Below are 14,117 nucleotides of genomic sequence, written 5' to 3'. Positions count from 1 at the left end.
TTTCACTCAAACTTTGCTGAAATACTGTTTAAAGTGACGTTAGCCGGCAGTTAGCTTTGCCCGTTTGCATATTAGCTTCTTCTTCGTGATTTCATTAGTGTGTATTGCTTTCTCCGGACCGGTGTCAAGTTGCAAACATGGTTTTCTGGCCAGAGACACCAGGGGGAGATGAAAGACCCTCCAATCCCCCTTAAACACTTGTGTTACCCCCACAGGGACTACAGGGAGGATTTATTAAGGTAAACACGTTACTTAGTACTGCTTTAATGTAACATGTTATTTGCGTAGATAGAGTCAAATGCACATGTATATCGAAAGTGAAATAATATAATAATAATAATAATATTTGCAGTTATATGTGTTTCACGCTTGACATCGCCGTGTTTGGCCCGCGACCCACAGGCACTTCTTCATTTTGGCCCTCGGAGACAAAAAGTTTGGGCACCCCTGGTTTAAGGTTTTCTGAACACACACGAGGACTAAACCAAAACCTTGAAGCCCTTCCCACACACACATGCACAACCACTCCGCAAACGTCTGCCGAATCAATAACATTGAGTCATACATTGATTCTAAATTTTATCGAAATCGCAATCTCTACTTTGGTCGATCTCAATAATCAATCATTGGACTTTACAATCGTCAGGTTTACAGCCATTTCTTTGGCAGAAACAGCATTTTGGAGTTTGGAAGAGACAATACAGTTGTTTTGTGAATTAAATGATACTGGAGGGAAGCATTTGTTTTTGTTTGAGCTGAAGTTTGTAGGAAATGACATGTCTAAGTTTATGAATCGTATAGTGTGAAATAATGTAATCTAATGTTTTTTCATACTACATAACATCCCCCCCAAAATGCAAATACAAGAACAAAAAGAACAGACTTTGCTGGGAGTGGGACATGCTTTTTAGAGACAAAGACAGCAACATCTAGAGGATCATAAGGAGCATGTTTGGCGTTAGGCTCGTTGTCTATTAAAGACAGTTTAGCAGAATGGCTTTAACCAGTTACGTTACTTCAGTCCAGGCAGGTCTATTTCAAAACACATCTATGACTAAAACAGTACAAAATCACATTCGAACTAAGGCCAACCAGGACAAAGTCAGGTCTGACCCAGGTCTGAACAAGGACTACAATGGTGGCTCTTTAAGGATTGAGTAGATTTGGTCTGGTCTTAGATGAGATAAAACCTCTAGTAGTAGTTATTCTCTTAATTCAGATGATTTTGTGTCATTTCAAGTGAAAAACAGATTTGAAGTGGTCAAATACTAGCGGTCAAATACACACAAATATCAACCTTTTTCTCTGCATAAAAAGCTGCATAATGCACCTTTAAAGATTGACTCACAGTGGCACTTTCTTTGCTCAAGTAAGAGTACATACTTCACTTTAATATTACTCAAGTTGAAGTAAAAAGCGCTGTATGAAAAGTACAATTACTTCCAAAAGTTGCTCAAGCGTACATGTACTTGTGTGTAAATGTAACGGAGTACTACCCACCTCTGAAACATGATAAAGCAGAGCTCCAGCAGCCTCCATTGGCATGTGCATATGTGTAAATGTGAGAAACAGTTTGCGCTCAGAACGGGGGTAACACATCGGGTGGTGTAGCCACACAGCTGAGCTTCTCTCACACCAAGTAAACTCACTACACTTTCACTACATCCGTAAATCTAAACCTTGGTTTTCCGCTGTACGTGATCAACAACTGTGCACCATATGTTTGCATTAGGGCTGTCACGGTATGAACATTTTACCTCACGGTTATTGTGACCAAAATGATCACGCTTTTCGGTATTATCGTGGTATTTTTTTTAATGTGTGTTAATATGTTCAGAAAGCATTGATAGTCCTGCACAAACTGAAATAGTTTCAAAAAAGTTTAACAGTGCTTATTACATAAAAAATACAGACAAAGCCTTTTCACATCAAAGTAAAGGAACTATAACGATGTGTTGATCGTTTCGAGGGTGTTACATGTACTATTTATAGCGTCACAAACGAAGAATATTTTTGAACAAGATAAACCGTCTATATCAGGAAGAATGTTCTCAGTTTGTGTCCTTCCAGTGAGCTTTCACTTTGCAGATTTAGGAAAATGCCATCAGACAGTGATCATTGTTAAATTCATAATACTGCGGCGAGAGTGAATCTATTGCAATCTGCCACCGGGAGCCCCGTAACGCATTGTGCTATCGTGCGGAGGTATCCGGACACGGTTTATGCTGGCGGTGGCGCTGCAGCCGCACTATGGGGCGACTCGTTACATTCTCCTTCAGCCCAAAGTCCCACATCAGCATTTCAGCTAAAGCGCTAACGTTAGCTTACTGCTATAGAGCTGTGGGAGACGGTCACGCTAATGTTAGCTTACTGCTATAGAGCTGTGGAGACGGTCACGCAGGAGAGTCAGAGGTTCGAAGTCTTGCTGCTTTAGAGACACTTTTTCCTGCACGTTCCACAAACAGGAAAACTGTCTCTATCAACTGTCCTTCAGCTTCTTAAAATACACAAAACATGTCCAGACTTCAGGCTCGGTCTCTGAGGCTGATCCTGCGCTGTCGTGTCGGACATGATTCCAGCTTCGAGACAGTTTTGTTTTGGTTGTAGCTACAGAGGCGCCTGCGCGGAAACTTCAGCAGATGAGACGGCGGCTCATGAGGCTCACTTTGCCTAAACCGCGGGCGCCGTAATCCACCGAGATAAAATATTTTTTCAAAAACAAGACGGTAATTATTATTGTCAACTTTTTTACCGGGGTTTACGCAACACCGGTAACCGTGACATCCCTAGTTTGCAAATGGTTTTACTGCAGGACCAACATCTTGGGAGTTTAACTCTATTCTATAAATTCAGACGATCACAAAAGCCAACAGCGTTTGCTCGGCTTCTTGGAGCCTAAACGCACATCTGTACATCGACATGCAACACATCGAATTGACATCGATCTGCGAGAACGTCCCATTTCTCCACTGCGAGATCAATAAAGTCTTATCTTGTTAAAATTGTGATGCAGTCCAAGCCAATCCAATGAAAGATGAGCAGCAAATGAGTTACTATGCGAGGACAGAGTCACAACGACACGATTCAAAAGTAAAGTGAAAACTCATGCATTTGCTTGATATGATAAAATCCTTGTTTTCTTTTAGTACAATAACTCATTTAGCTGCAAAGAGACTGACAACATAGCAGCAATCTGCTACACTGTGATTTGTTTGGCGATACAATGTTGATATTGCGGACGGCTGTATTATATCAATGCCGTTATTATACTCATCTGAAGAAAGGGAACTTGTTTAAAGGCCCTATACCTGATGAAGCCACTAAACTGAAATGTTGGTGGGGGTACAAACTCATCCTTAATCTTCCAAATATATTTGTAGCATCACAATTCTTAACAGGGACATGTTTATAGGCACATTTCACTACTTGCAGGGGCACTTTTCAGGGTCACTTTCACAAGAATGCTCGAAAACTCGCCTCCAAGTTCATGAAATTGATACAAATGCTTTAAAATTAGATCTAGATTAGATTTTTGTGACATTTTTGTTGAATTTTTGTCACATTTTTGTTGAATTTTTTCACTTTTTTGTTGAGTTTTTGTCACATTTTGGTTGAATTTTTGTCACTTTTTTATTGAATTTTTGTCACATTTTTGTTGAATTTTTGTCATATCTTTGTTGATTTTTTGTCACATTTTTGTTGATTTTTTGTCACATTTTTGTTTAATTTTTGTCACTTTTTTATTGAATTTTTGTTACATTTTTGTTGAATTTTTGTCACATTTTTGTTGATTTTTTGTCACATTTTTGTTGATTTTTTGTCACATTTTTGTTGAATTTTTGTCACATTTTTGTTGAATTTTTGTCACATTTTTGTTGAGTTTTTGTCACATTTTTGTTGCATTTTCATCCTTGTTTTCTTTTTATTAGGGTAAAGCCAAACTGGGGAAAATGGGATCCGTTCAGGTGGGAGTTAAGGGGTCAAGATCTGTAAAGAAATTTAATGGAAGCTTTAGTAAAATATCGCTATATATCAGCATCTTGATCAGTATTTTAGCAAGAGCTCAAGTTTTCTTTCAAATAAAACCAAAATGGACGCTCCGCTGTTCCACAAATGCGATACACACGTCCTGGTCGTAGCTTTAACAGCATGTGTGGGCACCCGAGCTTATCCGGGGCACGTCCAAACTGTCATCTCCTTTCTCTGTACAGCCCCTCCCGGTTACTCAGGGGGTCTCAAACGGCGGTACGTGGACGGCGGCCCGATCAGTGGTCCATGTGACAGTGCTGCTGCGTGCAAAAAGGCCTGACCCCACAGCAAAAAAACAAAACAAAGTGAGCTCGGCAAACCGCAACCCCACGCAACCCCCTCCCCTCTCTGCTGATACTCGCCCACGCAAGAAACACTCTTAATATGCTCCCTCTGTCCTTCCCTTCACACTGCCCCTGCTCCCCTTACTGTATCTTTAAGCCTACTCCTCTTGCTTTTTCACTCTAAGGTCAGTGACTGTGTTCATTACAAGACACGGAAATCAAACACAAAATAGCTATTTCTACGGTCACAACTAGGACTGTAATTACTTCTATTTTTGTCCTAATTTCTGCCCTTTTGTACATTTTCTTTTTCTTTTTTTTCACTACTGGGACAATCCACTCAGCATGTGTGAACTAAAGTCAAATTATTTCCTCGTAAAGGCGTCCAAAATGGAGGTCAGTAAAAAGGACTCTCAGCCATATGATAAACGTGGCAGGGTTGTGAATCCAATCCCTTACAAATAATGATTGTTAATTTTCTTTTGGGAGATTTGGAAAGTCATATCGGCCCCTGCCCTCGAGCTGAGATTATGGCAAACTACTAGCGTTATTAGGGTAACTAATGTAGTGTTTTTAGTCTTGTTTAGGCGAAAAAACTCATTGCTTAACCTCTTACCACCCGCCTAAACTGAATGCCATCTGTCCTCTTTGGCTATAGGCCTGTGTAACACCTCATTTGAAAGCTAAGACCCACAAAACTGATCTTTTTCCTCGCGTTGTTGCCGGGTTGTGTCACCTTTTTTATGTTTGTTTTTTTTGTCACATTTTTGTTTAATTTTTGTCACATTTTTGTTGAGTTTTTGTCACATTTTTGTTGAGTTTTTGTCACATCTTTGTTGAGTTTTTGTCACATTTTTGTTGAGTTTTTGTCACATTTTTGTCACATTTTTGTTGAGTTTTTGTCACATTTTGTTGCATTTACATCCTTGTTTTCTTCTCAATTTTTTGTTTCTGTTTTGGTGCTTCTTTCCCCAAGAAGCTACGGTCACAATTAGGACTGTAAATACTTCGGTAGATTTAAAGGAACAGGCCACCGTTTTCCCATACTGAGATATGTTCTTGCCTGAGCTTAGACGAGTTGATGTGTACCTGTCTGGTCTTTGTCACGCAAAACGACCAAAGACGTTGCTAGCATTTGGCCTCTCCCAGTATATTCCTGCAGCTCGAAACGGGGGTGAAGTTGGAAGCCACCACGCTCTTCCACGGGCACAAAGACCAGACAGGTACGTATCAACTCGTCTAAGCTCAGGTAAGAACATATCTCAGTGTGGAAAAACGGTGAACTGTTCCTTTAAATCAACCTCCACTGAGTATAAAAGCTGACCTCGACCTTAACAGACATTAACAGAGCTTCCGTAAGGCATTCAAAGTCATTAAATTAATTGTGCCCAATCTAAGGTCCTCAGTTGTCAGTGAAAAGCATTACATTTGGTCTCCAGCAGGCAAAATACTGACATCAGGTCAAAGTTAATAAAAAATACAATATTAAAGGAACAGGCCACCGTTTTTTCCCATACTGAGATATGTTCTTATTTGAGTCAAGTTTACCCTGGTCTGGTCTTTGTGCGTGTCCGTGGAAGAGCGTGGTCACTTCTAACTTCACCCTTGTTTGGAGCCATAGGAATACACTGGTAGGGCTTTTCCACCAAGGTGCTGGTTCAGAGCTGGTTCTGGTGCCGGGTTGGTTCCATACTGACTTGGTTTTCCACCAAAATGAGAGCTGTGCCTATTGTCATAGCAACACTTTGGGAAGTCAACATCAAAAATGGATTGTAACATCTTACTACAGTCGCTTCTGGTTAAAAAATACAGAAAAATAAGCCGTTAACATTTTGATTTCTTCTTCCTAACTCTTGTTTTAGCTAAAGAGCATAAAGCAGAACAACAGTTTCCTCCACAGAGACTGTTTTGGCTTCTCCAGGAAGTTATAAGCACAAACTAATATTGATTGTTTGTTGGAGGAGAGAGCCACGCCCCCAGCCGCTGACATCACTGGTGCTCCTTTCTTGGACCAGCTTTTAATTGGTTCCCAACCGGCACCAGATTTTGGAACCAAGAGCCAGCGTTTTTTCAGTGGAAAACGAAAGAACCGGTTCTGAAACTGGAACTGGCCCAGAACCAGCACCGGCACCAGCTTGGTGGAAAAGGGCTAGGCCAAATGCGTAACTGAGGGCACACAGTTCTTCCACACTGAGATATGTTCTTACCTGAGCTTAGACGAGTTGATACGTACCTGTCTGGTCTTTGTGTGCGCCCGTGGAAGAGCGTGGTCGCATCTAACTTAACCCCTATTTGGAGCTATGGGAATATGCTGGGTGAGGCCAAATGCTAGCAACATCTTTGGTCTTTTGGCGTGACTGAGGGCACACACAAAGACCAGACAGGTACACATCAACTCGTCTAAGCTCAAGTAAGAACACATCTCAGTATGGGAAAAACGGCGGCCTGTTCCTTTAAGGTCCAAAAACATTCAATTGCAGATATTTCTTTTGCTCAGAGGTTTCCTGTTGTGACCAGTTTTCTTCTAAATATCAAAATTTCCCTCATTCCTCTCTATACTTGACACATTCCTGAATCTCCTGCACTTTTGTCATTCATAATGTTGTGTTTAAGCATTGAAATGGCATAGAAAAAGCATTCAATTTGACTGCATATGCCCACTTAGCACTCACATGTGCAACAGCAGATTACAAATCTCTCACTGCAATAATCGAGATACAGGTTTTGATGATTAGAGCTAGGAACGTGTCACTCTGACATGAACGAGTGTGGGACCAGAAAGCAGAACTATATATGAACAGCTAATCCAAACTGGTTACACGGTCTAAAACAAACAAAGACAAAACCTAATGGTCAGTCTTTAGAAGTCAAAATTTTTAAAAACATTATTGATCTGGTGATTAGGTACTTGTGCCCTCTGTCATTTCTTGTAATGTAGTAAACGCCCTGCAGTTCAGCCAAATTGATACTATTTTCAATTTCGAATCCCAAAAGGCACCTCTTGAACGCACACGATGGAAATGGCTCAGGAGTCGTACATGAGCAGAAAAAGGTTCTTAAGGGGAGACACTACAGGCTACACTACAGTTTTCAGGTTTTGGGCCATATTGGTCTCTGAACATATAAGCTTTCACCCGGAAACAGAAAATATACCAAATCTTCACAATAACATGTTTAAATATTGCACTGATTCAATGTTCCCCCATAGACTTATATGGGACAATGCAATTTCAAGGGCCTTTTTCTCAAAACACATTTTTCTGTCATTGTGGCGACACTATGTCCACGTCAGTCGGACCTAAAGACTTCACATTTTCCAGCCTTGGACTGAACAATATTTGGAAGATTTTTTCAGAGGGATTTTTTATTATTTAATCCCTAAGCCCCATTTATTGAGTTTTGAACGTCAAAAAATAAGGCAAAAATTATTTATTTTTTTTACAAATTATTCCACTAAAAAACAGCTTATTTACAAAGAAACCATCCATCCATCCATTTTCTTCCGCTTCATCCGGGGCCGGGTCGCGGGGGCAGCAGTCTCAGCAGAGATGCCCAAACTTCCCGATCCACAGACACCTCCTCCAGCTGTTCTGACCCCGAGGCGACACCAGGCCAGCTCGGAGACATAGTCCCACCACCGTGTCCTGGGTCTTCCACGAGGCCTTGTCCCACTAGGACATGCCTGGAAAACCTCCCGCGGGAGGCGACCAGGAGGCATCCGGAACAGATGCCCGAGCCACCTCAGCTGGCTCCTTTCGACGTGAAGGAGCAGCGAAAAAGAAACAAGAAATCCAAAATCCCCTCTGAAAAGGTCTTGGCAACTCATTCATCAATAAAATGAAACCATAAATTTGAATGTAGCTCTATCCATTATTCAGATTTCGTCGCCGAAAAGATGGGAAATTTGGGGCATTTTTAGGCATAAAACACCTTGTTCTTATATGAAAAGGTAAAATGTATTTTTTCTCACATTTATGCCAGTGATCTACAGCTAAAGTTTCAAATTGATATCTGTAAATATACATTTTTTTCCCTATTCACCTGCAGGGTCTCGCCTTAAGTCGTCATCTGTACTGGACTGAGCATTTCACAATTCACCTCCGGAGGCTTTGTCAGCAACTAGTGATCGTTTAGCAGCACTTTCGACTGTACATCGATCGGGGTTTATCTTAGTTGCTGATGAAGCCTCTTTAAGTGAATATTGACTTTGTGATATAAAAGATTCAGTCAATATTTTTTGATTCAATGAACGCTCACTATAGTTTTTCTTTCTTCTCCTTCTATTCATGGATCCTTTTTCCTGTCACTGATTTATTTTTTCTTAGACTCAACGCATCTCCAACCGAACAGGCTACTACATCAGATTTCCCCCATACAAATGATGTTCCTCATTCCTACATCCATTCATCATCGTCTCAGCATCCTTTTCAAGGGAGACCTTCGCGCGTCACATCACTCCCCCACTCTCCACTTTCGCATCGCTCCTTTGCCTTAACATCTTAAAAGAGGAAATCTCACGGCAAACCCCATAAAAAAAAAAAAAAGCACTGACACCCGTTCATGTGAGACGCGCGCGCATGCACCACACTGAACTCCATTTTGTGTCGCTCACGAGGGGGAAGCCAGGGAGACCTTTTCGTGCGTGGACGCGCCGGAAAGATACCGCCAACGCGCTCTCCCTCACTCGCTGACATTCAGGCCTTAATTCATGAACAAAACATCGACTCGTGCGTGACCGGGCCTCGCGCGGACCCACGGCGTCTCGTTTGGGAAATGTCATGCCACGATTTAATCAACCAACACGGGGGGGAAACATACAGTGCGCACCCGGCCTCGCAAAGTTACCCCCGCGCAACGTTTTTTTTTCAAACACCCTTCCATACACAGGAACGTGACAATTGCTCGTCAATGTGGGCCACCGTTGCTGGAAGTACATCCTACGAGAACAACATGACGTACATCCAGGGATACAGTGCAAGAAGCAAGGCGTAAAGCCCTTAAGTCTCCCCCCCCCACCACCTCTCCCCTGTCAGCATCCTCTCCCTCTCTTCTTTACCGACCGCTGCTGCCGCGCATCATCCACAAACCCGTTCCAAAACCGCCGCTTTTCGCCATTACGCACGGGTGTTATTTACCTTTGTGTCTGCCTTTCGCTGTCATCGTCACTGTGCTGGATGTTTCATCGGATCGAGATGCTAGATAGAGCGCGTCCCTCTCTGCCTCTCTCCCCGCCGCTCGCTGCTATCCCTCTCCCCCCCCCCCACCCCCCCGTAGGTATTAGGCGATACTCGAAGCCGCCGCTAGGAGACGAGCGCGTAAATGTGGGGTTCATGCAACCGGAGGAGGAGGAGGGAGGTGGGAACGGGGGGGGGACGCACACACGGCACACGCGCGCATTGGCTTCACATACAAGCCGCGGGTGAGGAAAGGTAGCGACGTCCTCCCCGCGGTATAAAGCGGGGAAATGCCTCGTGCAGTGAATGCAAGAGCGAGGGAAGACCCTGATTATGGCGTATCGGGCAACCACCTTCCTCCCCCCTCCCCCTCTTCCGTCACTGCGTCCCCCCCCCCACCCCCCCCCCATAGCAACACATGTACCCAGTTTGCCTTTTTGTTTAACACCCATCTTTCAGTGAAGGTTGAGATTACGCATCGACTTATATGACGTTTAGAATCCCAGTATGTTTGACCTTTCCATTTGATAAAGCATCTCACTGTGACGCGTTGGAAAGGCACCGATATAACCAGATGTTAGGAATCAAATCTCGTGTGTGGATCGTTTTGAAGTCTCCACATGGACGGGGGGCAGGTTCATACATAATGTTACGTGCTGCTGTCATTAAAGAGGCAGGGGTTGTGCAACTGAAAAACGCGTGCATTGGTGCAAACTTAAATTCGGGGGATGCAAACAAAAACCGAAAAAGAAAAAAAAATGTATAGGCTAATTGGTTTGGGTTGTTTCTTGGCATGCGTACATTTGATCACCCGGTCGGCTGGACTTGCGTTGCAGTCGGACATCCTGAAAACAGAGGGGGGAGACCAGGTGGGGGGGCTCTCCTCCTATATGTCCTTCCTCAATATCCTCTCCTTGCTTTGCGCGATGTCAAGGCTTTGTTTTGTTTTTTAGGGCGCTTCTGCCGGGCTCTCTGGGACTCTCTGGCGGAGGCGAAGACACTGAGGCCGCTGGAGAGGTGGCATCACTCGGTAGAAGCTCCGCAGTGCTCTCTCGGACCGGGGGAGCCTGCCTCTGCTGCGCCGGGGCTGACTCTGGGGGCGGACAGGCGGATACCCGGCTGCTGCTGCTGTTGTGGCATGCTTGGATCCAATCTTTTAAGGGGCGGAGGAGGGGGGAGTGTGTGGCGTGTGGGCGGAGGGCAGTACGGGGGGGGGCAATGGGGAAGACGCCTCGGAGCAGAGCGAGAGTGCCCCTGCTCTCGGTCCGCGCAGCTGGCAACACCCCTGCGAACGCAAACCCACGCGCGTAACGGGGCGAACACTGCCATCGTGCGGAGGGATCGATTACAAGGGCTTTCCCCTTTAATAATGCCGAGTGCGTGCGTGGGCGCGCGCTGCGTGGAACTGTACAGTAAGCAGTTTGACAGGCCGTCACGTGACAAGGCACTTTGGCGATACAGGGAAACACCAAAAGGACAGGGCATAGGGTTGGAGCGCGTGCGTGTCAAATAACACATCGATTCACGTTGTATTATTGGCTGAAAACAGGTATAGCCCATGCATTTGGTTGTTGCAGAGCTGTCGCCTATAGCCTTACCAAAGAAAACTGCTGGATGATAATTTGAACACACAAAGCATATGATGAAATAGGAGTTATCTTGGAACATACCTTATTCTAAATAGGGGAGATGGACCTATATTGGACCCCCTAAGGACATATTTGTATTTCCTCTTTCTAATTAAGTGCATCAAAAGCATTTGTGCCTCATTGAATGAGTTACAATAAGTGCTCTATGCATACAAGATATGAGCTTGTCAAATATTATATTATTGCAGTAAACAACAATAAACTGGACTGGTCCCACAACACCAACTCTCTGTACAAGAAGGGCCAAAGTCGCCTCCACCTTCTGAGGAGACTGAGGTCCTTCTATGACTCTGTGGTGGCCTCTGCTCTCCACTACGCTGCCGTGTGCTGGGCCCCGGGCAGCACAGAGCGGGACAAGAACAGACTGAACAAGCTGGTCAGGAGGGCCAGATCCGGCCTGGGCTGCCCCCTGGACTCTGTGGAGGAGGTGAGGGACAGGAGGGTGTTAGCCAAGCTCACCTCCATCATGGACAACACCTCCCACCCACTGCACGGGACTGTAGAAGAGCTGAGCTGGTCCAATATGAGGACACATGGCGTGGTCCAATATTGAGTTCTCGGATGTATATGTTTGCAACCGTGTACATACGAGTCATCATTCCTCGTTTTATTCATTAATTATATGTCAAACAACCTGCACAGGCCGTCCCAGCCAGTTCGCCTAAAGTTTGCGGTCACACCTCACTCCCAAAGATGATCTAAAATGACAAAGAAATGTGTGAAAACAGTTTTTTTGTCACCATTTGCTCATTTTGATAATTCCCGCCGTCGATCATCTCAGGCAGACGTAACATCACGCCGCACGTCATTTTGATCGCAAATTGATGTGCTAACTGTTTATGGAAAGGAGAACGAGCGGTGGTACAATTTCGGGACCGGTCCAATATAGGTCCATCTCCCCTACAATAAATAAAATTAAAAAAACACAACAACGAGTAAAAATGTCCTCAAGCAACACCTTAATTTTGTTTTATTACAACTCACCACTTGACCACGACAATAATGAATAATAATAATAATAAATGAGGCTGTTGTAAATGTTTATCTGTCATTTATTTAACAATAGGTTAATATAGACCCTATTATTGCTTTCTTCCACACTTCTTGTAATTTCATGGAAAGACACACACAAAAAAAAGTAAATTATTTGTATTTATTTTATTTTACCTTTATTTAACATGAGTGACCTGGATAGTGTACAATGTTTGCTTTTTAGTTACACAAAATTCTTGTTACTTGATAATTACAACAGCTATTTTATAAAACCGGGAACATTCATTGGTTCAATCATACCACTATATGTCAAATATGTTTGTGAAGGCTCTCAGTCATCCAGGAATTATTCATCAAGTCAACCAAACCCAGTCGACGATTTAAAGGGATTAGATCAAAATTGGTCATTTTTACACTCACTACTGCCACCTCAGGTCTTGCGCGTAACTGCAGTCTCTATATTAAGCTCGTGCATGACGGCACTTCGGACCCAAACTTTCTGAGTGACAGTGCAGGATTTTAGAGGCAGTTGTTGTTGCCATACTATGTAAAATAAAAACCTCTGTGAATCAAAACGCATTATATAAACTGTACAATTCCCTCATCCTTCCACACCTTAGCTATTGTGTGGAAATATGGGGGAAAACCTATAAAACTAACATACAACCTATCTTTTTATTGCAAAAGAAAGCAGTTCGAGTGATCAGCCATGCAGAATACTTGGCTCCAACAAATCCACTTTTTATTAGACTAAATAGTTAAAATTGCATGATCTTGTTGATGTTTACACAGCAGTTGTGATGTACAAAGCTCACAATCTCAGGCTCCCTCAGTGTTTACAGGAGATGTTTCAAACTAGAGAATCTATAAACAACCTTAGATGAACTGATCTGCTACAGAAACCTCTGGCGCACAGTAATACTAGGAGGAGGTGTTTATCAGTCTAAGGCGTTGATCTATGGAACGGTTTATCTATTCAACTTAAGGCTCCAAAACTATTAAAGCATTTAAGAAAACGTATAAGTCAAACATGATAGAGAAGTATAGAACACTTGAATGAAGACCATTAGAAAAGAAGTCGATCGAGGAAACATAGCATCATTTCTGATTGTTGAAGTTTAAGTTTTGTGCTTAAGTGTTTCCATCGTTGGTATTAGAGAAAGTGTATAATGAGTCCCTTTGGACACGAGTCACAGTTGTAAAAGGGGTTAAAGAATAAGTCTTGGCTTCAGCCTAAACCCCTTCGGTCAGGCTTCATTTAGATTAAATTCTTAATGTATGTGTTTTTTATTGTATAATGTCTGTATAAGATCTTTGGAAAACATGTGACATGTGATTTAAATGTTCATAATGACCGAAGAAAATAAATTAACTAACTAACAGTTGTGGTGAACAGGTCTGAGCTCATTCTACACATTAGGACATGGCTGGAACATGTAGGGGGAGGAAAATACATAATTTTAACCTTTTTAAACTCCGTGTAGTCCCTTTAAGGTTCACTACCATTCATATCAAATCAAATCAAGTAAATAAATAATATACCCAAAATGGCCAGAAGATGGCAGCGTCTTAACACTTCTAAAACTGGCTTAACATCAAAAGATTTGAAAGGCACTTCCTATTGTTAACACTTTTATGTGGGGAGGGAAACATAATTGTGTCAAATAGGTCTGGGTGGTTGGATAATATCTTTAAGTTAATCTTATTTGCAAGAGTAAGGGTAAAACGCTGGATAAAAGAATGTTAAGAAGGCAAGGGATACAGGGGTGGTGTGTTTATGCAAGTCAATCAAATCAGTTTATAAGTTTTAGATGGAGGGACGCTGCAGGGTGGGTAAACATACTGAAGCCCAGGTCCGTCATGTTGTAATATTAACTATTTTAAATAAGTTAAATTAAATCCATAAGGGCACTGTGCCATTTAACATACTGTGAAATTATCACCTTAGACCAGTTTGAGACTGTGATCGCAGCGAGGTCTTGATGAAA

The 14,117-nt window shown here is 42.8% G+C and overlaps 1 protein-coding gene across 3 annotated transcripts in view; it reads right to left on the bottom strand.

The window, feature by feature from the left end:
* Positions 1–10,389, bottom strand: part of LOC306962874 (protein phosphatase 3 catalytic subunit alpha-like) — a 95,784-nt gene extending 85,395 nt beyond the window's left edge. For 2 of the 3 annotated variants that reach the window (XM_079556237.1, XM_079556239.1), the window contains exon 1: positions 10,289–10,389. In XM_079556237.1, coding sequence (XP_079412363.1) covers positions 10,289–10,331 — 43 coding nt within the window. In that variant the 5' untranslated portion in view covers positions 10,332–10,389. Of the gene's footprint in view, positions 1–9,448; positions 9,572–10,288 lie in introns of those variants that run through there. The other variant, XM_079556238.1, reaches the window with a different exon arrangement.
* Positions 10,390–14,117: the final 3,728 nt, after the last annotated feature.

Source organism: Gobius niger, assembly GCF_951799975.1.
Source record: "Gobius niger genome assembly, chromosome: 5".
Taxonomy (NCBI): Eukaryota; Metazoa; Chordata; class Actinopteri; order Gobiiformes; family Gobiidae; genus Gobius; species Gobius niger.
This window is presented reverse-complemented; position numbering and strand designations above follow the sequence as displayed.